The following is a 20,891-nucleotide window of genomic DNA, read 5'->3' as shown; positions in this document are numbered from 1 at the left end:
TGGAGTATTGCTTAACCCACAGATGGAAAACATCTCCTGCACAGATTTTTCTCTCTTTTTAATTTCCAAGAGTTAAATAATAATAATAATGGAAACCCCACTTTGGGGATTTGTGTTTGATTAACTAGAAAGTTCTGCAACGCTTCCATGGACAATGCCAGAACGCAGCTTCCAGAAGTGCTTTAATTCTCCTGGGGCTGGAGGCACTGCTACCTCGCTGGCAGAATAATGTAACTGTTGTGTAACCATGCTCCACAAGAAAGGGGAAGACTTAGTTATCACTTGGTTTCTTCGCAGGGACTGCCAAAGTGGCAGCAGTTCAATGTTTCTGCCCATTAACATGCTGCCAGGTTACCATCCGTATTTTTAAACAAAGTCAATACAGAGACGGTCAAAAAACCAGTCTGGATTTACATAATACACTTACTCATTTCTATTTTTGTTTTCAGATGAAATGAACATGAAAAGATATATTCTTAGCTCACATGTTACCCCAGCTGTCTATGAAGATAAAAATTTGAAAAATCTTAAAGCTTCTTAATTATTTCATAGTCTTACCAAAAAGTAACAATAAACAAATGTCTGCCCTGGAATATAGACTGTGGGGAGTCAGGATAGTCCTTTCCACCATGGCTGGACAGCAGAAGCAGTGTCGCCGTGAGCCAAGCTTGCAGGAGACAGGAAAGGGTCCCGCCCATTCTGCACCATGGATTCCCCAGACACCCAGTGACAAAGGGCAGAGCTCACTCTTGTGCCGTAAGATGATTCTCTGTTGTCCACAGGGAGCAAAGTAAAGACCTGCAACAAGACTCTGAAATGCCAAAGACTGCCCCGCTTCCCCAGGCAGCAGATTCTATTTGCTGGGCAAATTGTTGTTGTTCGGTCGCTAAGTCACGTCTGGACTCTTTGCGACCCCATGAACTGCAGCACGCCAGGCTTCCCTGTTCTTCACTATCTCCCAGAGTTTGCTCAAATTCATGTCCATTGAGTGGATGATGCCATCCAACCATTGCATCCTCTGTCGCTCCCTTCTCCTCCTGCCCTCAATCTTTCCCAGCATCAGGGTCAAATTGTTACAGTTCATTTATTGAAAAGACACCATGTCAGTGCTGCCTGTGCCCACCTTGTTCACCTCTTGGTCTCTTCTATATAGTCCAGATGAAATACCCCCATTCTGGATATATAATGCCCACTTTCTTGTCTGTGGTTTCTCTATGGGCAAAACCATCCAAAACATTCACTGGAGGAATTCTAAACTTTCCTTTGGGGTTGTAAAATCCCTATTTTTTTCTATCACCATAACCTGGTTTAATCCTTGGTTTAGTTCCACAAGTAACTAAATCTATAGCTCACATATGCCAACTAGACAATTTAACCTAAAAAACAAACAACAACCACCACCCCCCTAACATCTGGATTTCTATTTTAGCGCCACCTGAGTCCTCTCAATCCCCCAGGTGTTAACCTCTTCTTGGATGAGTGCTTTCAGCAGAAAGGGGATCAAGAAGTCCCGGCAGCTATAACTTGAAAATGCATAAAATAAAAGCCATCACTTCCAGCTGTTCTTCTAACAAATGCTCTAACTATTTCAAATTGAGTGAGAAGCCAAGGGGGACAGGGGAAACAACACAGAAATTCGATGAGTGGTACACTGACCCCACTTCTAGACTGAAGGAACAAAGGGAAGAAGCAGAGATAACTGAACCCGAAGGCTGAGATCAGCTGCAGAAGCTTTTGAAATAGACAGGTCTGGCCAAACAGAGCTGGATTAATGGAGATGCTAAAAAGGGCAGAGAGAAAGAAATTCCCTGGCTGCTTCTTTCCTCTTACCCTACAATCTTGCCAAATTCTTCTTGTCCAAAACTATTCAGAGGTCAGCTGACACCAGAGCTTGGGAAACATGGCCGGCAGAGTTCTGGTTCTGCCCTTCTACCATACAAAGCAAATCAGGAGACGGATTTGATGGCAAACTGGTCAGAGACCAGCACAGGTGCACTAGCAGGACTGCAAAATTCACAGAGACTCGAGATATAAAAGGGGAGTTGGGGCCAGCTACTGATGAGGGGCAAACACAGGGATAAAGTCCTGGCAAGTTAGACCAGTGCTGGCTGGGAAGCGAGACCTGGAAGCTGGGGTGAGGCCAGCCTCTGGTGAGGACCCAGTCACGTGACAATGGCTCACCCGACAGGAACCTCCTGCCTCCAGTTGGGCAGAGCCGTGGGCAACTCAGGGTGGCAGCTACAGGTGACAATGTACAGACGAGGCTCTGGAGGGATGTACCCTAGAAAATGCAGGGCCCAGTGTCCAGAAGGGCCTGGGAGGGACTGAGTGATCAAGGGGGACTGCCGCCTTACCTACGCTACATTTCTCCTTTTTAAGGGGAGAATAGGAGTGGACTCATTGGAAAAGACCCTGATGCTGGAAAAGATTGAGGGCAGGAGGAAAAGGGGACGACAGAGGATGAGATGGTTGGATGGCATCGCCAATTCAGTGGACATGAATCTGAGCAAACTCCGGGAGATAGTGGAGGACACAGGAACCTGGTGTGCTACAGTCCATGGGGTCGCAAAGAGTTGGATATGACTTAGTGACTGAACAACAACAACAACATATAGAATTTTATGTATAATTTTAAAATACTTTTCTTAAGTAGGAAGAAACAAACAGGCAAAAGTACAGCTCTTCCTCCAACACAGGAAGGAAGATCAAGCAGAGTTAAGACGACTTTGGAAGTAGAAGGGAAGGAAGTGGGGCAGCCCGTTGCCCTCCCAAAGACAGAAAAGTACCAATTCCCCAGGAATGACCAGCTTTCTCTCCCTTTCATCACAAAACAAAACTTTAAATTTGAAACCAATTCAGCTTCTAATTGAAAGCAACCATGGTTACTGCTTCTCACAAAAATTGCTATTTTCAGAGTGCTGTGGTTTTTCTGGAGGAGATGCAATGCTTCATTTCCAAGAAATGAGAAATGCAATATTTAATTTTGTTTAGCAAGTTTAATAACCCACCATTATTACAGGCTGGGGATCAAAAATCAAGCAAATGCTTCAGAGTAACAGAATTCAGATGACAGTGCCGAGGCCCCAGACAGACCTCCTCTGGGAACGCGGAGGCAGATAAATCAGTCACTTTTCCAATCAAGACACTAGACCTGCAATTCATTTGCCCTTTCAAATTACATCTGAGAGGATAAGCTCTGGAAATCCACTCTCTACTTTCAGATGCGACAGAGATTAGAAAATTTGAAAACAGAATGCCATGCGATGCACTCCCTGGGCTCTTCATAAACACTTACTGACTGACTGGCCAACTGAGAACCGATGAACTGTATGTCAAGGTTCACTTGCCAAGAAGCTCCTCTCCTTTCCTGATATCTGTGGGTCATTGCATTACGATCACGTGGCTGCCAGGCACACAGCCTCCTCCTCCACAGTGAACAGCAGAAAGGCCCAAGCAGAAAACGACTTGTGCAGTACCCTGTGATGTTTTGCTGGAGACAAATTAGTCCAAGTTCTGCTTTGTGAGAGGGACTTGGCAGCTTGATGTTTTAATTGCCCTGCTTCTGGCCCAAAAGGTGCTGAGGAGACCAGCTGAGGTGGGAGGTGGGTAATTTTATTTTCTAACCATCTGTGCATACAACATATGAAAACACAACAAATCACCATATGGTGCTAAGCTTCAATATGTCATCATTGTATGAGTTTAAGAAGAAACGGACTGGGGCTTCCCTGGAGGCTCAGTGGTAAAGAACCTGCCTGCCAATGCAGGAGACACAGGTTAGATCCCCGATTCAGGAAGATCCCACATGCAACTAAGCCCATGTGCCACAACTTTCTGAGCCCGAGCTCTACAGTCTGCAAACCGCACCTACTGAGCCCATGTGCTGCAACGACTGAAGCCCGTGTGCCTAGTCTGTGTTTTGCAACAAGAGAAGTCATTGCAATAAGAAGCCCACACACCGCAACCAGAGAGCAGCCTGCGTAGCAACAAAGACCCAGCACAGCCAAAAATTAAAAAATAAACTTAAAAAAAGATTTTTAAAAAAGAAGAAAATGACTGGAAGTGTGGTCTTTTCTAATTCCTGAAAGAGAATAATTTATCTCTGGCTTCAAGTGGCCCCTGCTTAAACATCCAAATCTCAGAACTACCTTATTACTGCTATTATTAATTAGGTTACACTGGAAAATTGCATCGTGGTTTTTAAAGAGTTTTCTCACTGATCATTTCACATGAACCTTGCAACATATCTGAGGTGGAGGGTAGGCAGGTCATTGCCACTGACTAAAGCCACAGATTCCTGACCCACTCGCCACCCCCCAAAACCACCGCTCACCACTCCCTTCTACTTGTCAAGTCCACATGTAGTCTACTTGTGTGTCCAAGGTCTGGCCAGCTATGTTGACTGTAGCTTTCTCCCAAGAAGGCTGTGTGATCGTGGCCTCAGGTACATTTCCACGGACTACAATGAGAAGGGGGCCCCCAATCATCTGCTGACACTCTTGTCTCATTCTCTCCTCTACACAACTTATTTGCTGCTATAGGAGGGAACCAATGTAGTTGGCCCAAGCAACCTTGGACTTCCCAAATCATCATTCTCGTCCATTCTCAAACTCCAACTACAACCTGTGGTCTGGCTAGGGTCACAAAACGCAAGGACAGACCACAGACTAGGGAAAGATATTTGCACTGTATTCAACTAACAAAAAATATAATAATCCAGACTGTATACAGAACTCCCACAATGTGGCAGCCTGGATGGGAGGGGTGTTTGGGGCAGAACAGGTACATGTATATGTATGGCTGAATCCCTTTGCTGTTCACCTGATACTATTACAACATTGTTTGTTAATCGGCCATACTCCAATATAAAATAAAAAGGGAAAAAAAAAAAAAAAAAGAACTCCCACAGTATGAACAATAAGAACAACATGAAAAAGACAAACAACCCCGGTGAAACTTGGCAAAAAATGTGAGCAAGCCAATCACAGAAGGGACTTAAATAGATACTAAACACAAGAAAATATCTCAGCTTCACTGGGGGACAGTACTCAGGAAGATGTAAATTAAAAACACAATTAGAAGTCATTTCCTATGTATCAAATTAGCAAGGATTAGTCTAACATTAATAAGTGTTATCAAGGAGGTAGGGCAGGAAGAAATGCCATTCACTGCTGGCAGAAGTATAAACTGGCACCAAAATTTTGGAAAGCAATTTGGCAAGATGCATTTATGCTGAGGTTATACACACTCTGTGACCCAGTGATGCCACCTCTCCCACAAGCCAACAGTGAGGTGCAAGGATGGTCACTGGAACAGAAGTCTGTAACAACCTAAAAGTCTACTAATGTGAAAATGGGTAATTAAATGTGTCATAATTATACAGTACTTATAATAGATGGGCTGCCCTGGTGGCTCAGAGGTTAAAGCATCTGCCTCCAATGCAGGAGACCCAGGTTCGATCCCTGGGTCAGGAAGATCCCCTGGAGAAGGAAATGGTAACCCACTCCAGTATTCTTGCCTGGAGAATCCCATGGACAGAGAAGCCTGCTAGGCTACAGTCCATGGGATAGCAAAGAGTCAGACACGACTGAGCGACTTCACTTTCACAGATAGACTAAATCTTGAAACAAAATAGTGGAAAACATGCAGAATATTAAGAGCTTTTACATAAAATTTAAAACACAAATACTACACACAAGTGTGGGTGTATCCATAAACAATCTATAGAAATACAGCATAAAAACATAAAGGCAAAAATAATACAGTATTTTTTTAACTGAAGGATTGGAATCTGATTGTAGAGAGGCATAACTGTGTCTGTAACATTAAAAGAAAAAGCTGAGGGAGCAAGATTAAACACTAGTATCTATTACATCGGGATGGCAGGTCTGAGTATTTATGACGATGTGCTTTGGATGTCTGTGTTGGAAATGTGCACAATTTCTTACAGCATCATATTTAAACTTCAGGATAGAGACTGCCTAGGGAAAGTGGATAGAGAAATAAAAGGGAAGGCAGTCTAGAACAGAACATGAGGTAAGGTAGACAAAACTCTCGTAAAACACAAAATAAAACAGACAAGAGGCGGGTGGTGCAGGGAGGCTCAAGAGGAAGGAGATATGTGTGCACATTCAGTTGACTCACGCTGTCGTACAGCAGAAGCTAACACAACACTGTAAACCAATTACACTCCAATTTAAAAGATAAACTTAAAATTTTAATAAATAAAATGCACACACACACACAAAAGAAACTCAGAAGATCTGAATAGCCCTGTATCCATTAAAGAAATAGAAATGTACTTTTAAAACTTCCCACAAAGAAAACTCTAGGTCAAGATACCATCACTCGTGAATGCTATTCAACAATAAAGTAAAGAAATAACACCAATAACACACAGTACTTGCAGAAAATGGGAAGAAGGGAACAATTCCTAGCTTGTTTTATGAGGCCAGCATAACCCTGATATTAAATACAAAGACACTACAAGAAAAAAAAAATTACAGGGCAGTGGCCTTCAGGCACACAGGGATATTAACAAATGAATTCAGCAATACAGACACAAAAGTACATCATGACCAAATCAACTTTATCCTAGGAACACAAGGTTGGTTTGATATTAAAAACCAATCAACTTAATACATCACATTAACAGACTAAAGGAGAAAAACCATGTATCATCTCAATAGATACAGAAAAGGCATAGTACAAAAATGAATATTCATTCATGAGAAAAATTCTCAGCAAATGGAATATAGGGACAACCTCGTTTCACTGTACTCTGCTTTACAGATACTATGCTTTTTACAAATTGAAGGCTTCCGGCAATCCTGCACTGGGCAAGTCAATTGGCACCACTTCCCAACAGTATTATTTTTTAATTAAGGTATGTAGATTTTTTAAAAGACATAATGTTATTGCACACAACAGACCACAGTGTAATGTAAAAATTACTTTTATATGCACTGGGACCAGAAAATTCACATGATTCGCTTTACTGCAACATCTGCTTTATTGCAGTGCTCCGGGACTAAACCCACACTACCGCCGAGGTCTGCCTGCACAGGAGAACTTTCCAACTGGATTAGAGGATGCGAAGATGGAGCAGAGCGGGAAAACCCTGTGGAGTAACTGGGAGGAAGAAACCAAGATGCAGGAGAAAAACCTGCAGAGTGGGACCTCGTGCCAAGGGCAGAGTCTTTCAAGGAGCAGGGGGATACGGTCCATCGTATGACATGCCACTGAGGTGAGAAAGGATGAGGAAAGAGACACATCCAGGGAGGTCACTGGCGGCCTTGAAGACTGCAGGCGTGGTGCAGAGGTCAGCCCACTTTTTACTTCCCATCTGCTGTTCTTAGCATGCCTCAGAATGACTCCCATACCTCCACTCAAGAATTACGCAAATCAGGGCTTCCCTGGTGGCTCAGTGATACAGAATCCACCTGTTAGTGCAGGAGACACAGGGTCGATTCCTGGTCCAGGAAGATCCCACATGCCATGGAGCAACTAAGCCCATGCGCCACAACTACTGAGCCTGCACGCTGCAACAGCTGAACCTGTGCGCCCGAGAGCCTGCGCTCCACAAGAGGAGCCACTGCCTGAGAAGCTGGCGCCACAACAGAGAGCAGCCCCTACTCACTGCAACGAGAGAAGAAAGTCCACGCGGTAATCAAAGACCCAGCACAGCAAAGAATAGCAAATTTGCAAAAGAACTAAGCAAATCAACCAACAAGTTAACAAGTTAGAGAAAAAGGCAAAGTTTACTGAATTTTTCCAAGCTTACTGACAGACTTTGAACTTAAGATTCCAGTCCTACTCTATAGTACAGTAGAAAGGCCAGTGTTTTGAACAAAGTTGGTGCCCAAGGACTATGTACCTAGTGAATTAATCAACACACATGTCAGATCTTCTTATTCCAGATCAGATATTCCTTCCCTCCTTCGAGTCAGGATCACTGGGATCTGACCTGCACCCAACCCTGCCCTATCCCTAGGACTAATCCTGACTTTGGGAGAGAAGGGTTTTAAAACAGCAGGAAGCCGACAGGCTTTATCGCTGCTGACCACCTCTGTTGACAAAGGTTTGCGTCTTTCCTGCCACTGTAACTTAGAAATGGCAGGGCAAATTTTTCACCGTATTTGGCAGTTATTTTGGGGATGATCTGACTTAAATACGGGCTACGAAAATTAACAAGAAATTAATCTCAGGAGAACCTGCAGAATACCCTCCCGCTCCACACAGTTTATCATCTTAAAGAGAGCAACTGAAACAGGAACGCAGGGAGCCCCACGTGCCTGCTGGTCACTAAGATACCATAAACCAAATAACACAGGGTGGTCTGAGGCACCAACTGAGGCACAGGATAGATGATACAAAGAGCAGGCGATGGCTGGGTGCTTCTCAAAAGGCAAATCCATTCAGTGGGCAGAAGAGAGTACAGAGTCATTATTAAATGAATTAGATTAATTTCATTTATTATGTTACTTCCCAGAGCAGGGCTTCCCTGCTGGCTCAGACAGTAAAGAATCTGTCTGCAATGTGGGAGACCCAGGTTCAATCCCTGGGTCAGGAAGATCCCTTCGAGAAGGGAATTTATACTGACCTGATTTACTTACAAAATAACCATTTGTTGCTGTTCAGTCAATAAGTCACATCCAACTCTTTGAGACCCCAAGGACGGCAGCACGCTGGGCTTCCCTGTCCTTCACTATCTCCCAGAGTTTGCTCAAATTCATGTCCACTGAGTCGGTGTTGCTATCTAACCATCTCATCCTCTGCAGCAACCTTCTCATTTTGCCCTCAATCTTTCTCAGCATCAGGGCCTTTTTCAATGAGTCGGCTCTTTGCATGAAGTGGCCAAACTACTGGAGCTTCAGCTTCAGCATCAGTCCTTCCAATGAAAATTCAGGGTTGATTTCCTTTAGTATTCACTGGTTTGATCTCCTTGCAGTCCAAGGGACTCTTAAGACTCTTCTCCAACACCACAGTTTGAAAGCATCAATTCTTCAGTACTCAGCCTTATTTATGGTCCAACTCTCACATCCATATGTGACTACTAGAAAAACTACAGCTTTGACTATATGGATCTTTGTTGGCAAAGATCTCTGCTTTTTAATAAACTTTCTAGGTTTGTCATAGATTTCCTTCCAAGGAGCAATCATCTTAATTTTATGGCTTAAGTCATGTCCGCAGTGATTTTGGAGACGTCCACTTTTTTTAGGGGATTATTATTGGCCAGACACAGGTACTGTCTCATTTATCCTGAACAACAACCCAGAAGCGAAGAATAAATATTACCCCTGTTTTAAGGGATTCAATGACTCGTGCAAGGTCACTCAGCGAGAAGGTGGTATAACGAGGGTCAAACCTGGGTTGCCCAATCCATGAGTCTAGCCTGACCTTGGGTTTCAGTTACTGGTAAGGGACTCCATTTTGTCTTTTGGGTTTGAGCTGTCTGTAAGGGTCCCAGTAAGTCTGGGCCTGGGGTTCTGCCTGGAGCTTTGTCTGTAATGTGTCATTCATCCAAGAGAATCAGAGTTCCACCTATACCCCCTCAACCATCTATCTGCTAATGTACCATAAACACACAGTTTTGCTATAAAAGTTTAATCTGTAGCAACTGCCTGTACTCACTAACTGTCCAAAATAAGTTGGCTTAAGTTTAAAAAAAAAAAAAAAAACAAGATTAAATCTAGTTGAAGAAGCACAGTTAGATATACTTCCTGACAAGAGCCAATTTATTCTGCACCACCTCTTTCCAATAAACACTGCAGAAGTGATGGAAAGCAATATCGGGGAGAAATAACACCTGGCAGAGCCCAGGGAGATGGCCCTTGTAGAAGGCCAATCTCTGAATCTGACAGTAAAAGTCATTAACTCTTCGAGGCACAGAGAGACACAGTACCTTGACTTCCTTTTTAGGAATACTTCTTGCTGCCAATGTCAGCTCGGCACAAATTTTGAAACCAATTATGACAATGGATGCATTTACCACTTTAAAAGAAAATCTTTAGGTAGATATATTCCTAAGTATTTTATTCTTTTCGTTGCAATGGTGAATGGAATTGTTTCCTTAATTTCTCTATTTTCTCATTATTAGTGTATAGGAATGTAAGGGATTTCTGTGTGTTGGTTTTATATCCTGCAACTTTACTATATTCATTGATTAGCTCTAGTAATTTTCTGGTGGAGTCTTTAGGGTTTTCTATGTAGAGGATCATGTCATCTGCAAACAGTGAGAGTTTTACTTCTTCTTTTCCAATTTGGATTCCTTCTATTTCTTTTTCTGCTCAGATTGCTATGGCCAAAACTTCCAAAACGATGTTGAACAGTAGTGGTGAAAGTGGGCACCCTTGTCTTGTTCCTGACTTTAGGGGAAATGCTTTCAGTTTTTCACCATTGAGGATAGTGTTTGCTGTGGGTTTATCATACATAGCTTTTATTATGTTGAGGTATGTTCCTTCTATTCCTGCTTTCTGGAGAGTTTTTTATCATAAATGGATATTGAATTTTGTCAAAGGCTTTCTCTGCATCTATTGAGATAATCATATGATTTTTATTTTTCAATTTGTTAATGTGGTGTATTATAGCCAGGACATGGAAGCAACCTAGATGTCCATCAGTAGATGAATGGATAAGAAAGCTGTGGTACATATACACAATGGAGTATTACTCAGCCATTAACAAGAATACATTTGAATCAGTTCTAATGAGGTGGATGAAACTGGAGCCTATTATACAGAGTGAAGTAAACCAGAAAGAAAAACACCAATACAGTATACTAACGCATATATATGGAATTTAGAAAGATGGTAACGATAGTCCTGTCTGCAAGACAGCAAAAGAGACACAGATGTATAGAACAGTCTTTTGGACTCTGTGGGAGAGGGCGAGGGTGGGATGATTTCAGAGAATGGCATTGAAACGTATAATATCATATGTGAAACGAATCGCCAGTCCAGGTTCAATGCATGATACAGGATGCTCGGGGCTGGTGCACTGGGATGACCCAGAGGGATGGTATGGGGAGGGAGGTGGGAGGGGGGTTCAGGATGGGGAACATGTGTACACCCGTGGCAGATTCATGATGACATATGGCAAAACCAATACAATATTGTAAAGTAATTAGCCTCTAATTAAAATAAATAAATATTAAAATAAATAAATAAATAAAAATTAAAAAAAAAAAAGAAAATCTTCAGAAAGAACTGGGAGGCAGCAGATACCCTTTATACAGACCCTGAGAGGTTAATAACAGCAACAGCCAGGGGGAGTGCAGGGAAATGTTTAACAATGGACTCTCTAGCAGAAAAAGCCCTGATTTGCAGGCTCTGCTGATTTCCATGATGTAAATACTCCCATCCCGGGTGGATTCTGAGCTACCGAGGTGACAAATAATTAACACGAAGTTGGGCAGAGGTGTGCACGGCTCTCAGGACCTGGTGTGGCGGGCTCCAGCCCTCCGCTGAGGACGACCGTATTTACGGGTTATGTGCTTACGCGCCAGCTACGCGCTAATTGCTTCACAATCATCATCTTTCAATCCTTGGGAAAGGCCAATGGGCAAGTACTATTTTATCCCCTTTTTACAGATGAGAGAAAACTAGGTGTTAGTTTAGAGAGGTTAATCAGTAATGAGTCAAAGGCTGACTGCTTACTAAGTGTTAAGAGCTAGAGCCTGAGTGCTGGCCATTTGGTTCACGGGTCCACGCTTTCCGCCCCTCTCTGATGCTGCCTCTCTCTAGAAGTTGTTCAAGAAGCTACTATGATCACTGCTACCTTGTCTTACAGATGATGTGTTGTTAAGGAGTTAAGTGCAGGCTCTGGGTAGCTGGCAGTGAAAGGGGTCTGACCCACATCAGCCATGGAAGTGTTCTTCTCTTCCTTTCCCAGGAAAGTTCACCTTGTCCTCCAACACCCATGTCAGATGGTCCCCTATGAGGGAGTCTTTCCCAACTCCCACAGGGCTGTTACTTCCCCCCAAATTTTTGTGTTATGAAAATTTGACTTTTTTCCATTATAAGATAGATACGTGCTCATTAGAGAATACAGAGAATATCAAAATACAAGGAGAAAAATCTCTTTGTGGCTCTACCTCCTACTCACAGCATTTGCTCCTCTTTTGTTCTACTGCACTCATCTCCCTCTCCAATGTCTGTCTATTGAGGGGCATCAGCCCCACCACATCGTGAACTCCTCCTGAGGTGGTATCAACATGGTACCCACAGGCATGAACCCTTCCATTGCATCGGCACCCCACCTCCCTCCCCAGCACAATACCCAATACACGGCTGGCCCTCAATTAATCTTGACGCTTTATTATGTCCTCCAATTCATCAGAGGAAACCCTAGGCTTCTCAAAGCTGCCCTAATCTTAACTGAGACTGGGTGTCTCCTTTGTCCTACATTCTGACTGTCCTGAGTGGGGCAGGGAAGCGCCACCCCAGCGGGCACTGGGCCTTACCTGCATCCCTCTCATCTTCTGGAAGCGTGCAATGGTGTCGCTGATGGTGTACACGCGCACGTGGCCCATATGCAGCTTGCCGGAGGGATAAGGGAACATGGAAAGCACGTAAAACTTGGGCTTTGATTTCTAGGAAAGGGTGACGGAAAAATGCAGTGAGTATTTATTCATCATTCACAGGGAACTAGGTACACATATAATATTTTGGCATTTTATTCAAGGTAATAATTTAACATTTTCAAAAGCTTTCTTTTAAAATAAAGAAAAAAAACATTCCCATAAGGTAAATGGACAAAAATGCCAAATGCCAAAATTCAAAGCCCTGGGTTATCCTAAAGAATGTCCAAAATAATGCCAAACAACCTCACAGTGCTAATTACCCCTACTTATTTTTAAATCTGCCTTTTTCTCTTTTAGAACAGCTATCTAGGACTTAAAGAACTGTATGTTTTTCCAAACGAAGCTCTGACATATGTGTCCATAAAATTCATGGAGACAACGGTGAATCACAGAGATGTGACAAGTCTAAAATGGAGCCCCTCCCTAAATTCCGGGAGCTGCACGCAGACTTGGACTGAGCAGGGTCCCCAGGCGCGGATTCAGGTTCCAGGTTTCTCTGCTGTACTGCGAGCTTATCTTTCAACAGAAAAAGCTGAAATGGGAGGGTAATGAGAAAATCTTAGCCAGGTTGCTGTTTCCCAGGGGGTGATCTACAGGCAGCCTCAGGCCAGGGTTACATAATGCTCCAGCATCCAAAGACACACAGTTTCATCATGAGAAACAGGAAAAAAGGTTCATGGATTGGAACACAACAGACACAGGGCAGGACATCCTCACGGGAATGTCAGCCTCTGGGACCTTGGTTCTTATAATGGTGAATGTTGACACAAATTTGCACACACGAGGGGAGAAGGCTGGAAAGGAGGTAGTCATTTAATTGATTCCTTATTGGGGACCTTAAGGAATTGTCATTCAAGGGCAAGGATCATGTTTTAACCACATAACCCCACCCCAATCCCCACCTCCCTGACTGACCCCCTAGTTTAACAAACTGTTGGGTAAATGTCTGCCAGCCTTTGTGCTCTGAAGCCTGAGAATGGGCCTTAAATCCTCGCCCGGGGGAGAAGGGATGCCTCTGAAGAAAGGAAGAGAACAGGTAACTGCTTCTGTTTAGTCGCTAAGAGTCTGGATCCTCTGATGTTATCACTACTTTTTTTCTCCTGTTTTTCTCTTTCTGTTCTTACTCCCTTGCGAGAGCTCTACAAGAGTTCTTCAAGGCTTTGCTTCTCCAAAATTAATGAAAACAAATGCAAAACAGAATATTCATGACCATTCTTATGTGTGCGAGTGGTATTGGGCAGGGGGAGTACTTTGTGCTAAGTATTTATTTGCATGACTGATAATTGACAGCCAACTGTAATCAGGGGAGCAGAAGAAACCAGAAATCGAATTCTTTCCAAATCTCACTTGACCCCTTGCTTTCAACTTCCCTCAGCAAGGAAGGTGGACAAATCTTTAGCAGGGCCACTGTCGTGTGGCAAGACAGACCAGAATGACACTTTTCTCTATGCTCTGCTTCCTCTAGAAATGATCAACTGTGTGGCAAGTCAAGTTGCCTGAAGGAAGGGAAGGGAAAAGTGCATGAATAACGAGTTTGCATAATAAACCTGGAAACCTGTAATACTAAAGTGACAGCTCCTATTGATTTCTAGAAATGGATGGAAAGCCCCACATTGATCATGCACTTTAATTGGAAACTGTGCAACCATAACTCAGGAAAATCTCAGAAGCAAGAGAGACAACTTGAGATTCAGGAGTCACTGGGGACTCAGGACTTTCTTCTTTAAGAAGGCAAGTGACAGACGATCCTCTCAATTTGTAAACAACTCCTTCAAAGGAAGTGCAAGACCTCATTCTGATACCTGGTACAGAACGAGAAATAGGAAGACTATCCACTCAATTCTACCTTACTCGTTGACATAGATTAGGCCTACTGCTTCTTTTGGGGGAATTTTTAGGGACATAAGAAAACAGTTGTTACAGAGTTCTTTGGGAGCTGAAAAAACAATAAAATATTTGATATACACTATTTCTAGTTTTTCATTTTAAAGTTTTTACATTAAATGTATTTTTATTATAATCACCTTGTTTTTATTATCATATATATTTAAAAAATTATGTTTACTTAACAATCTTACCCCAAACATTTTCTACATCTAGCGTCTTCATTAATATCTTTTTTTGTATGTCTCTCCAACAAAGATGAAACTTACGGCAAAATTGAGGAATTCATTACATACGAGCTAGTTCAGTTCAGTTCAGTCGCTCAGTCGTGTCCGCTCTTTGCGACCCCATGGACTGCAGCACACCAGGCTTCCATGTCCATCACCAACTCCTGGAGCTTACTCAAACTCATGTCCATTGAATTGGTGATGCCATTCAGCCATCTCATCCTCTGTCATCCCCTTCTCCTCCCACCTTCAATCTTCCCCGGCATCAGGGTCTTTTCCAATAAGTCAGTTCTTCACACCAGGTGGCCAAAGTATTGGAGCCTCACCTTCAGCATCAGTCCTTCCAAAATTCAGGACTGATTTCCTTTAGGATGGACTGGTTGGATCTCCTTGCAGTCCAAGGGACTCTCAAGAGTCTTCTCCAACACCACAGTTCAAAAGCATCAACTCTTCGGCACTCAGCTTTCTTTATAGTCCAACTCTCACATCCATACATGACTACTGGAAAAACCACAGCTCTGACTAGACAGACCTTTGTCAGCAAAGTGATGTCTCTGCTTTTTAATATGCTGCCTAGGTTGGTCAAAGCTTTTCTTCCAAGGAGCAAGTGTCTTTTAATTTCAAGGCTGCAGTCACCATCTGCAGTGATTTCAGAGTACTGAGTCCACAGAAGATACAGAAAAGTACTGCTAGCAAAAGTTTTTACTATTCATGAATATTTTTCTTTATTGCAGAAAAGGTGTTCAGCACACTGCCTGTCCCTGCCTTCTGTTTCTCTGTGTGAACTAAGCCATTTTCCTCTGTGACAATGAGATGAATTCTGTTCTCTGAGAGTAGAAGGAAGGAATTTTGGGAGTTTATAATTGAGCAGGAATCTGATTGAAAGGGACATTTTCATAATTATATAAAAGTGTAAGAATTTAAGCCTTTAATAGAAATTAAGACTGGAAGTGATGGAAAATAGATGGTTTTTATATAACTGGGTCCTATTATTTTTGTCAGCTCTGACATCAGAAGAAAGATAACTTCTGCCTCTTTATGGATCATGCTCTGAAACTCTCGCTGAGACTAGCAAATGGAGGGAAGTGGACCGCGCAGTGGAAGCTTGCAGCATGGGATCTGGTCCAAGCTCTGCCACTAGCTGTGAGACCTCAGGCAAATTCCTTTGTTTTTCTGGGCTCAGTTCACAGTCTGTAAATCAAAGGTGAGACACAAGAAGGTTCCTGGTGAAAGCATGAGCTTAGGACTCAAATGTGTCTGGATCTGGGCTGTGCCACAACTGAGATTGAGGACAGAGGGTGAGATGTTTGGATGGCATCACTAACTCAATGGACATGAGCTCGAGTACATTCCAAGAGACAGTGAAGGACAGGGGAGCCTGGCGTGCTGCAGTTCATGCTGTCACAGTGAGACATGACTTAGCGACTGAACAACAAGTGAGTTATGCATTTCAACAACTTACCAAACTTCCCTCCCAGTTTTCTTACTCCAAAATGAGGATACTACTATGCACTTTCAGGGCTGTTTCAGAATTTAAATGAGATAATGAAAGGAAAGATGGTGCCTAACACACTAAAATGCTCATTAAATGAAAGTTTTTTTTATAACGATGATTATGAAGATCATGGTAAAATATTCAACTTCTAGAAACTCATTTCCAGTGGATTTCAAATGTAGCTACCACCAGAGTGAGATTGATTATAGACATGCTTTAAAATCTACCAGCATCTAGTCATATTCTCATTCCTGTCAAAGATACACCACACATTTTTATCTTCTTGTATCTTTCGTTCATGGGACTTCCCAGGTGGTGCTAGTGGTAGTGTGGGTTTGATTCCTGGGTTGGGAAGATGCCCTGGAGGAGGGCATGGCAATCCACTCCAGTATTCTTGCCTGGAGAATTCCATGGACAGGAGAGCCTGGCAGGATACAGTCCATAGGGTTGCCAAGAGGCGGACAAGACTGAAGTGACTTAGCATGCATCTTTCATTTATATAACACTTCAGTTTGTAAAATGAGTTTAATCTTATTTTATCCTTTGATTTTCAAAACAATTCTGTGGGATAAACAATGCAAAGAATCTGAGGATCAGAGAGGTTAAACGTTGCTGAGAGCACAGTGAATTTGGGAGAGAAGCCAGAATTACTGCCCGGGCTCCAGACTCCTTATCTAGCCTTCTCTCCACTTTACCCTTTTCCCATTCAACCCTGACAGAATGCCACTGGGGATCACCCACAATGTTCCTAAAGCTATTTACCCAATTAGTCAAGCATAGTTTATTTTGACCCATTTAATTTTTTAGAAAACCATACACTTAAGAATGCAATGTCACAAGAATAAAAAGCTACAACTTCAAAATGTTTGGAGGCCACTGAATCTAAACCAAAGGAAAAAGAAGCTAATTTTATGCTCCTCATTCAGAATTAAACTTCTCCCTAAGGTCTGCTTCCAAAATATATTTAGCTACATTAGTCTGGTCATGTTGCCATGAAGAATTTTCATTTCCTAATGAGGTAAAAGTTAAGCTTTCATTGTATAATTATGCATTTCATTTAAACCTTCCTTTTTATGATTTCACATATCACTTACATCTCTTTCAATACCAGATTTTCTTCGTAACTAATGCAAAAAACCATCCTTCAGTTTAAGACAAATAGCTACCCACTCCCCATTTTTCATAAAGATCAATCTCATAGAAAGAATGAGTCTGATAAGAGAGGAGAATCAGGAAAGGTGATTCTAGCACACTGTGGTCTTGGGCAAATATACATTCACTCAACTGCTTGCCTTTGTCCTAATCTCTTTAATTGAACATAGTGGTCCATGGGGTTTTCCAGCCAAGAGTACTGGAGTGGGTTGCCATTTTCTTCTCCACGGGATCTTCCCGACCCAGGGATCGAACCAAGATCTCCCGCATTGTAGGCAGACGCTTTACCGTCTGAGCTACCAGGGAAGCCCCAGTTGAACATAGAGAGAGTTTATATTATTTGACTGGTTACTATTATGAAAGGATGGTCAGAATTTTAAGAGTAAAACTACTTAATAGTGGTGTACTCTAATCAAATTCAACATTTCATGTAACAAACCACACCTTCCATATTGTAACCAATATTGAGAGGTAAGGGTTAACGCATTTAAGATTGATTCCCACCAGGCCGGCCTCCCAGAGAAGGAACTGGCTTCTAGCAGAGTATGCCATGGAAACTGGTTACAGCCAAGTGCTTAAGACAATTAATTCAGGTAGAGCACTGAGCTGGTGCAGACAGACTAGAAGCCAAGGGTGCACTAACTTATATATATCTGTGACCATGAGGTTGGACCCCAGCACCAGATTACACCAGGGAAGGGCTGGGACCTCCCAAACCAAGATGGCAGAGCAGGATTGGAGGCCAACATCATTCTAGGGGCAAGGGAGACACTTCTCAGAACATGCCGCTTAAAAGTTCACAGCTGAGAGGCCCACATGCCCCCTCTGGAATCTCCTATTTGACCCTGCCAGATCCCTGCATGTCGCCCCACCGGGCAGCGGACCACAGAGAAGCTGACATCTGCTACAGCTCCTGTCTGGGTGAGTTCCCCCAGTAACCGTGGCTCCAGAATGCCCAGCGTGGCAGCATCCGTAGGCCCCTTACATGAACGTGCACCTCTCTGAGATTCCTCCAAGCACCATCCTGGTCTCATCCCAGTGACCCGTCACCAGCATCCTGGGACGCAGGTGGGCACTACTATTATCACTGCTTATTTTCAATTAAAAAAAAAATTGATGCCTAGAGAGACTTGGTTCTTTGGCTGAAGGTCACATACTCAACAACTTACTTGAATCCAGGCAATCTGACCCCAGTCCACGCCCTTCGCCCCTCTTCTCAACCCTCCAGTGTCTCTTAGAATACTCACATCTGCTTCTGAAACCGTGAGGGCCTGGTCTTTTATTCGCTGATGCCACCATTTCTCCACATCCTTTCGTGTCTGCAGCGTGTACTCCTTGGTCCACTCTCCCGTGGCACTGTAAATACCTCTGGACCATCCTGGAATCACTCTCCTTCCCCACTTAATGACATCTGGCCCATCGTTTAGCTGCCTTTTTAGAAGACAGGTATATAAACCCAGTCTCTGCCAAGAAGGAGCCATTCTTCAAAAGGTGGAAAGGGCCTGAAAGAGAGAATGGAGAATACACGTGTGAGCCGCCAGAACCTCCCGGAGCTCCTCCTTCCATTCAGCACAGCCAGCGTTCACAGGCTTTCCTCTTATTTTGATGATTCTTTCCCTGAAAAGAATACTTTAGAAGTGCAGTCAAGATAAACACAAACTTTTTAATGGAAAATAGTAAAGATGTTCAGTGCTCCCAAACAGCAAAGATACAAAAGCCCCATAGGAACAAAAGGAGACCATCACCTGAGCCAGCACCAGCCGCAACCTCACAGCTTACATGGGGAGCAGCGGAGGCCCCTTCCTTGCCTTTAGGCCAGTCTAGGGTCTGTCTAGCAGGCTTCACATCCCATCATTCCAGGCTTCCAAAGAGCTCTAAGCACATCTGGGCTTGGCCTTAGGCTCAAATATCAGAAGAGCTCTTGAACACAGGTCTCCCAGGAAGACTGGAGACTCTGAGCTATGATCAGCATCCTTCATACATACTACAAGTTAAATATACTCAGCAGGCTGAGCCAGGAAATAACCATTATTTAGAAGACTCTTACTTACTTCTTCATTCATTTACCAAGTATTTATTGAGGTCTACATACTATTCCAGGCACTGGGGATACAGCAGTGAACAAAAATAAAGTCCCTTCTTACATGGCACTTATACACTAGCAGAGAAAAGCAGGTAAGAAGCGAACAAATGGTGAGGGGGCGGGGCGGTGTGAAGTGGGACACTGGGATTGACATGTATACTAGTATGTATAAAACAGATAGCTAATCACAACAGACTACAGCACAGGAAACTCTACCCAATGCTGCTCTGTAGTAACTTAAATGAGAAGGAAGTCCATGAGGCTGATTCACTGCTGTACAGCAGAAACTAACACAACATTGTAAAGCAAATATACCCACCCCACCCCACCCGCCAAAAAAAGAAAAGAAACAAATAAATATATAGCATGTGTAATAGTGATGAGTACTATGGGTTTTGGCAAACAATCCACAGGGCTCACCAAGACATCCAGCTGCGATTCAAAATTCAGCTTAAACGTTGCATCGGTTTCCTCCAACAGTAAATTCCAGAAATGACCTCATGGAAGAAGCTTCATGATTTATCACTAAGTTAAAGCCTGAGGTGACAGTTCATCAAATATTCATCAAATATTTAAGATGTATGGCTAAACAGCCTAAACGTTCCGCCTTCCTACATAACAGCATTCGCTACAGTGCAGAAACAAATGAAAACAGATCTCTCAAAACCAGAGAGAAAATGAAGGAAGAAACTGGCACTCTTAAGCTGGCATTAATTCTTGATCCTCTCAAAATTTTGTCCACGTCCACTGGGGTCTAGTCTATTTAGCAAAGGTTCCAGGTCATAAATGCTGCCAAGAGGGTTCATTACAGACTTATATAAGCGAGTTTCACACATATAAAATGGCATCATAAGTGTTGACATTTTACAAGTGGGTCTGCAAAAGTTCTTGACATACCAATTCTCACTGTACTCAACCCCTCTTGCTTCTTTGTGGGTGGAATCAGAAACAGACCAAACAAAACAAACAAACAAAACACCTCCCTTCCTATCCACTAGGGCTTCCCTGGTGGCTCAGAGGTTAAACATCTGCCTGCAATGTGGGAGATCTGGGTTCCATCCCTGGGTGGGGAAGATCCCCTGGACAAGGAAACTGCAACCCACTCCAGTATTCTTGCCTGGAGAATCCCATGGATGAAGGAGCCTTGTGGGCTACAGTCCATGGGGTCACAGAGAGTTGGACACCACTGAGCAACTTCACTTTCACTTTCCTATCTAATGGGCTTGGCTATTTTAAAGTGTGTAGATTCGACTATTGATACCAGAGTAAACTATATAATTAGTTGACTGTCAGCAATTTCATATGACCAACCTAATATATACAGACATTTTGTACAATTAAGGCAATTACATTTATTTTGAGGAGTTCGATTTCTACATAATTAGAACTATCATAGAGTCATGGACTTTATGGTTCTCTAGTTAAGTCAGTGTTTTTATGTCTTTGCAAGCTAAAGAATGTTAATTT

General features: G+C 43.0%; 1 protein-coding gene across 5 annotated transcripts in view; it reads right to left on the bottom strand.

The window, feature by feature from the left end:
• The window catches only part of LARS2 (leucyl-tRNA synthetase 2, mitochondrial), a 211,893-nt gene that overhangs the window by 124,897 nt on the left and 66,105 nt on the right, over positions 1 to 20,891 (bottom strand). For all 5 annotated transcript variants that reach the window (XM_027522381.1, XM_027522382.1, XM_027522383.1 and 2 more), the window contains exons 2-3: positions 18,589 to 18,843; positions 12,464 to 12,592 (exon numbers count right to left, since the gene is read on the bottom strand). In XM_027522381.1, coding sequence (XP_027378182.1) covers positions 12,464 to 12,592; positions 18,589 to 18,822 — 363 coding nt within the window. In that variant the 5' untranslated portion in view covers positions 18,823 to 18,843. The remainder of the gene's footprint in view (positions 1 to 12,463; positions 12,593 to 18,588; positions 18,844 to 20,891) is intronic.

Source organism: Bos indicus x Bos taurus, chromosome 22 (genome assembly GCF_003369695.1).
Source record: "Bos indicus x Bos taurus breed Angus x Brahman F1 hybrid chromosome 22, Bos_hybrid_MaternalHap_v2.0, whole genome shotgun sequence".
NCBI lineage: Eukaryota > Metazoa > Chordata > Mammalia > Artiodactyla > Bovidae > Bos > Bos indicus x Bos taurus.
Note: the sequence above shows the minus strand (reverse complement) of the source record. Positions and strands in the feature narration are given on the sequence as shown.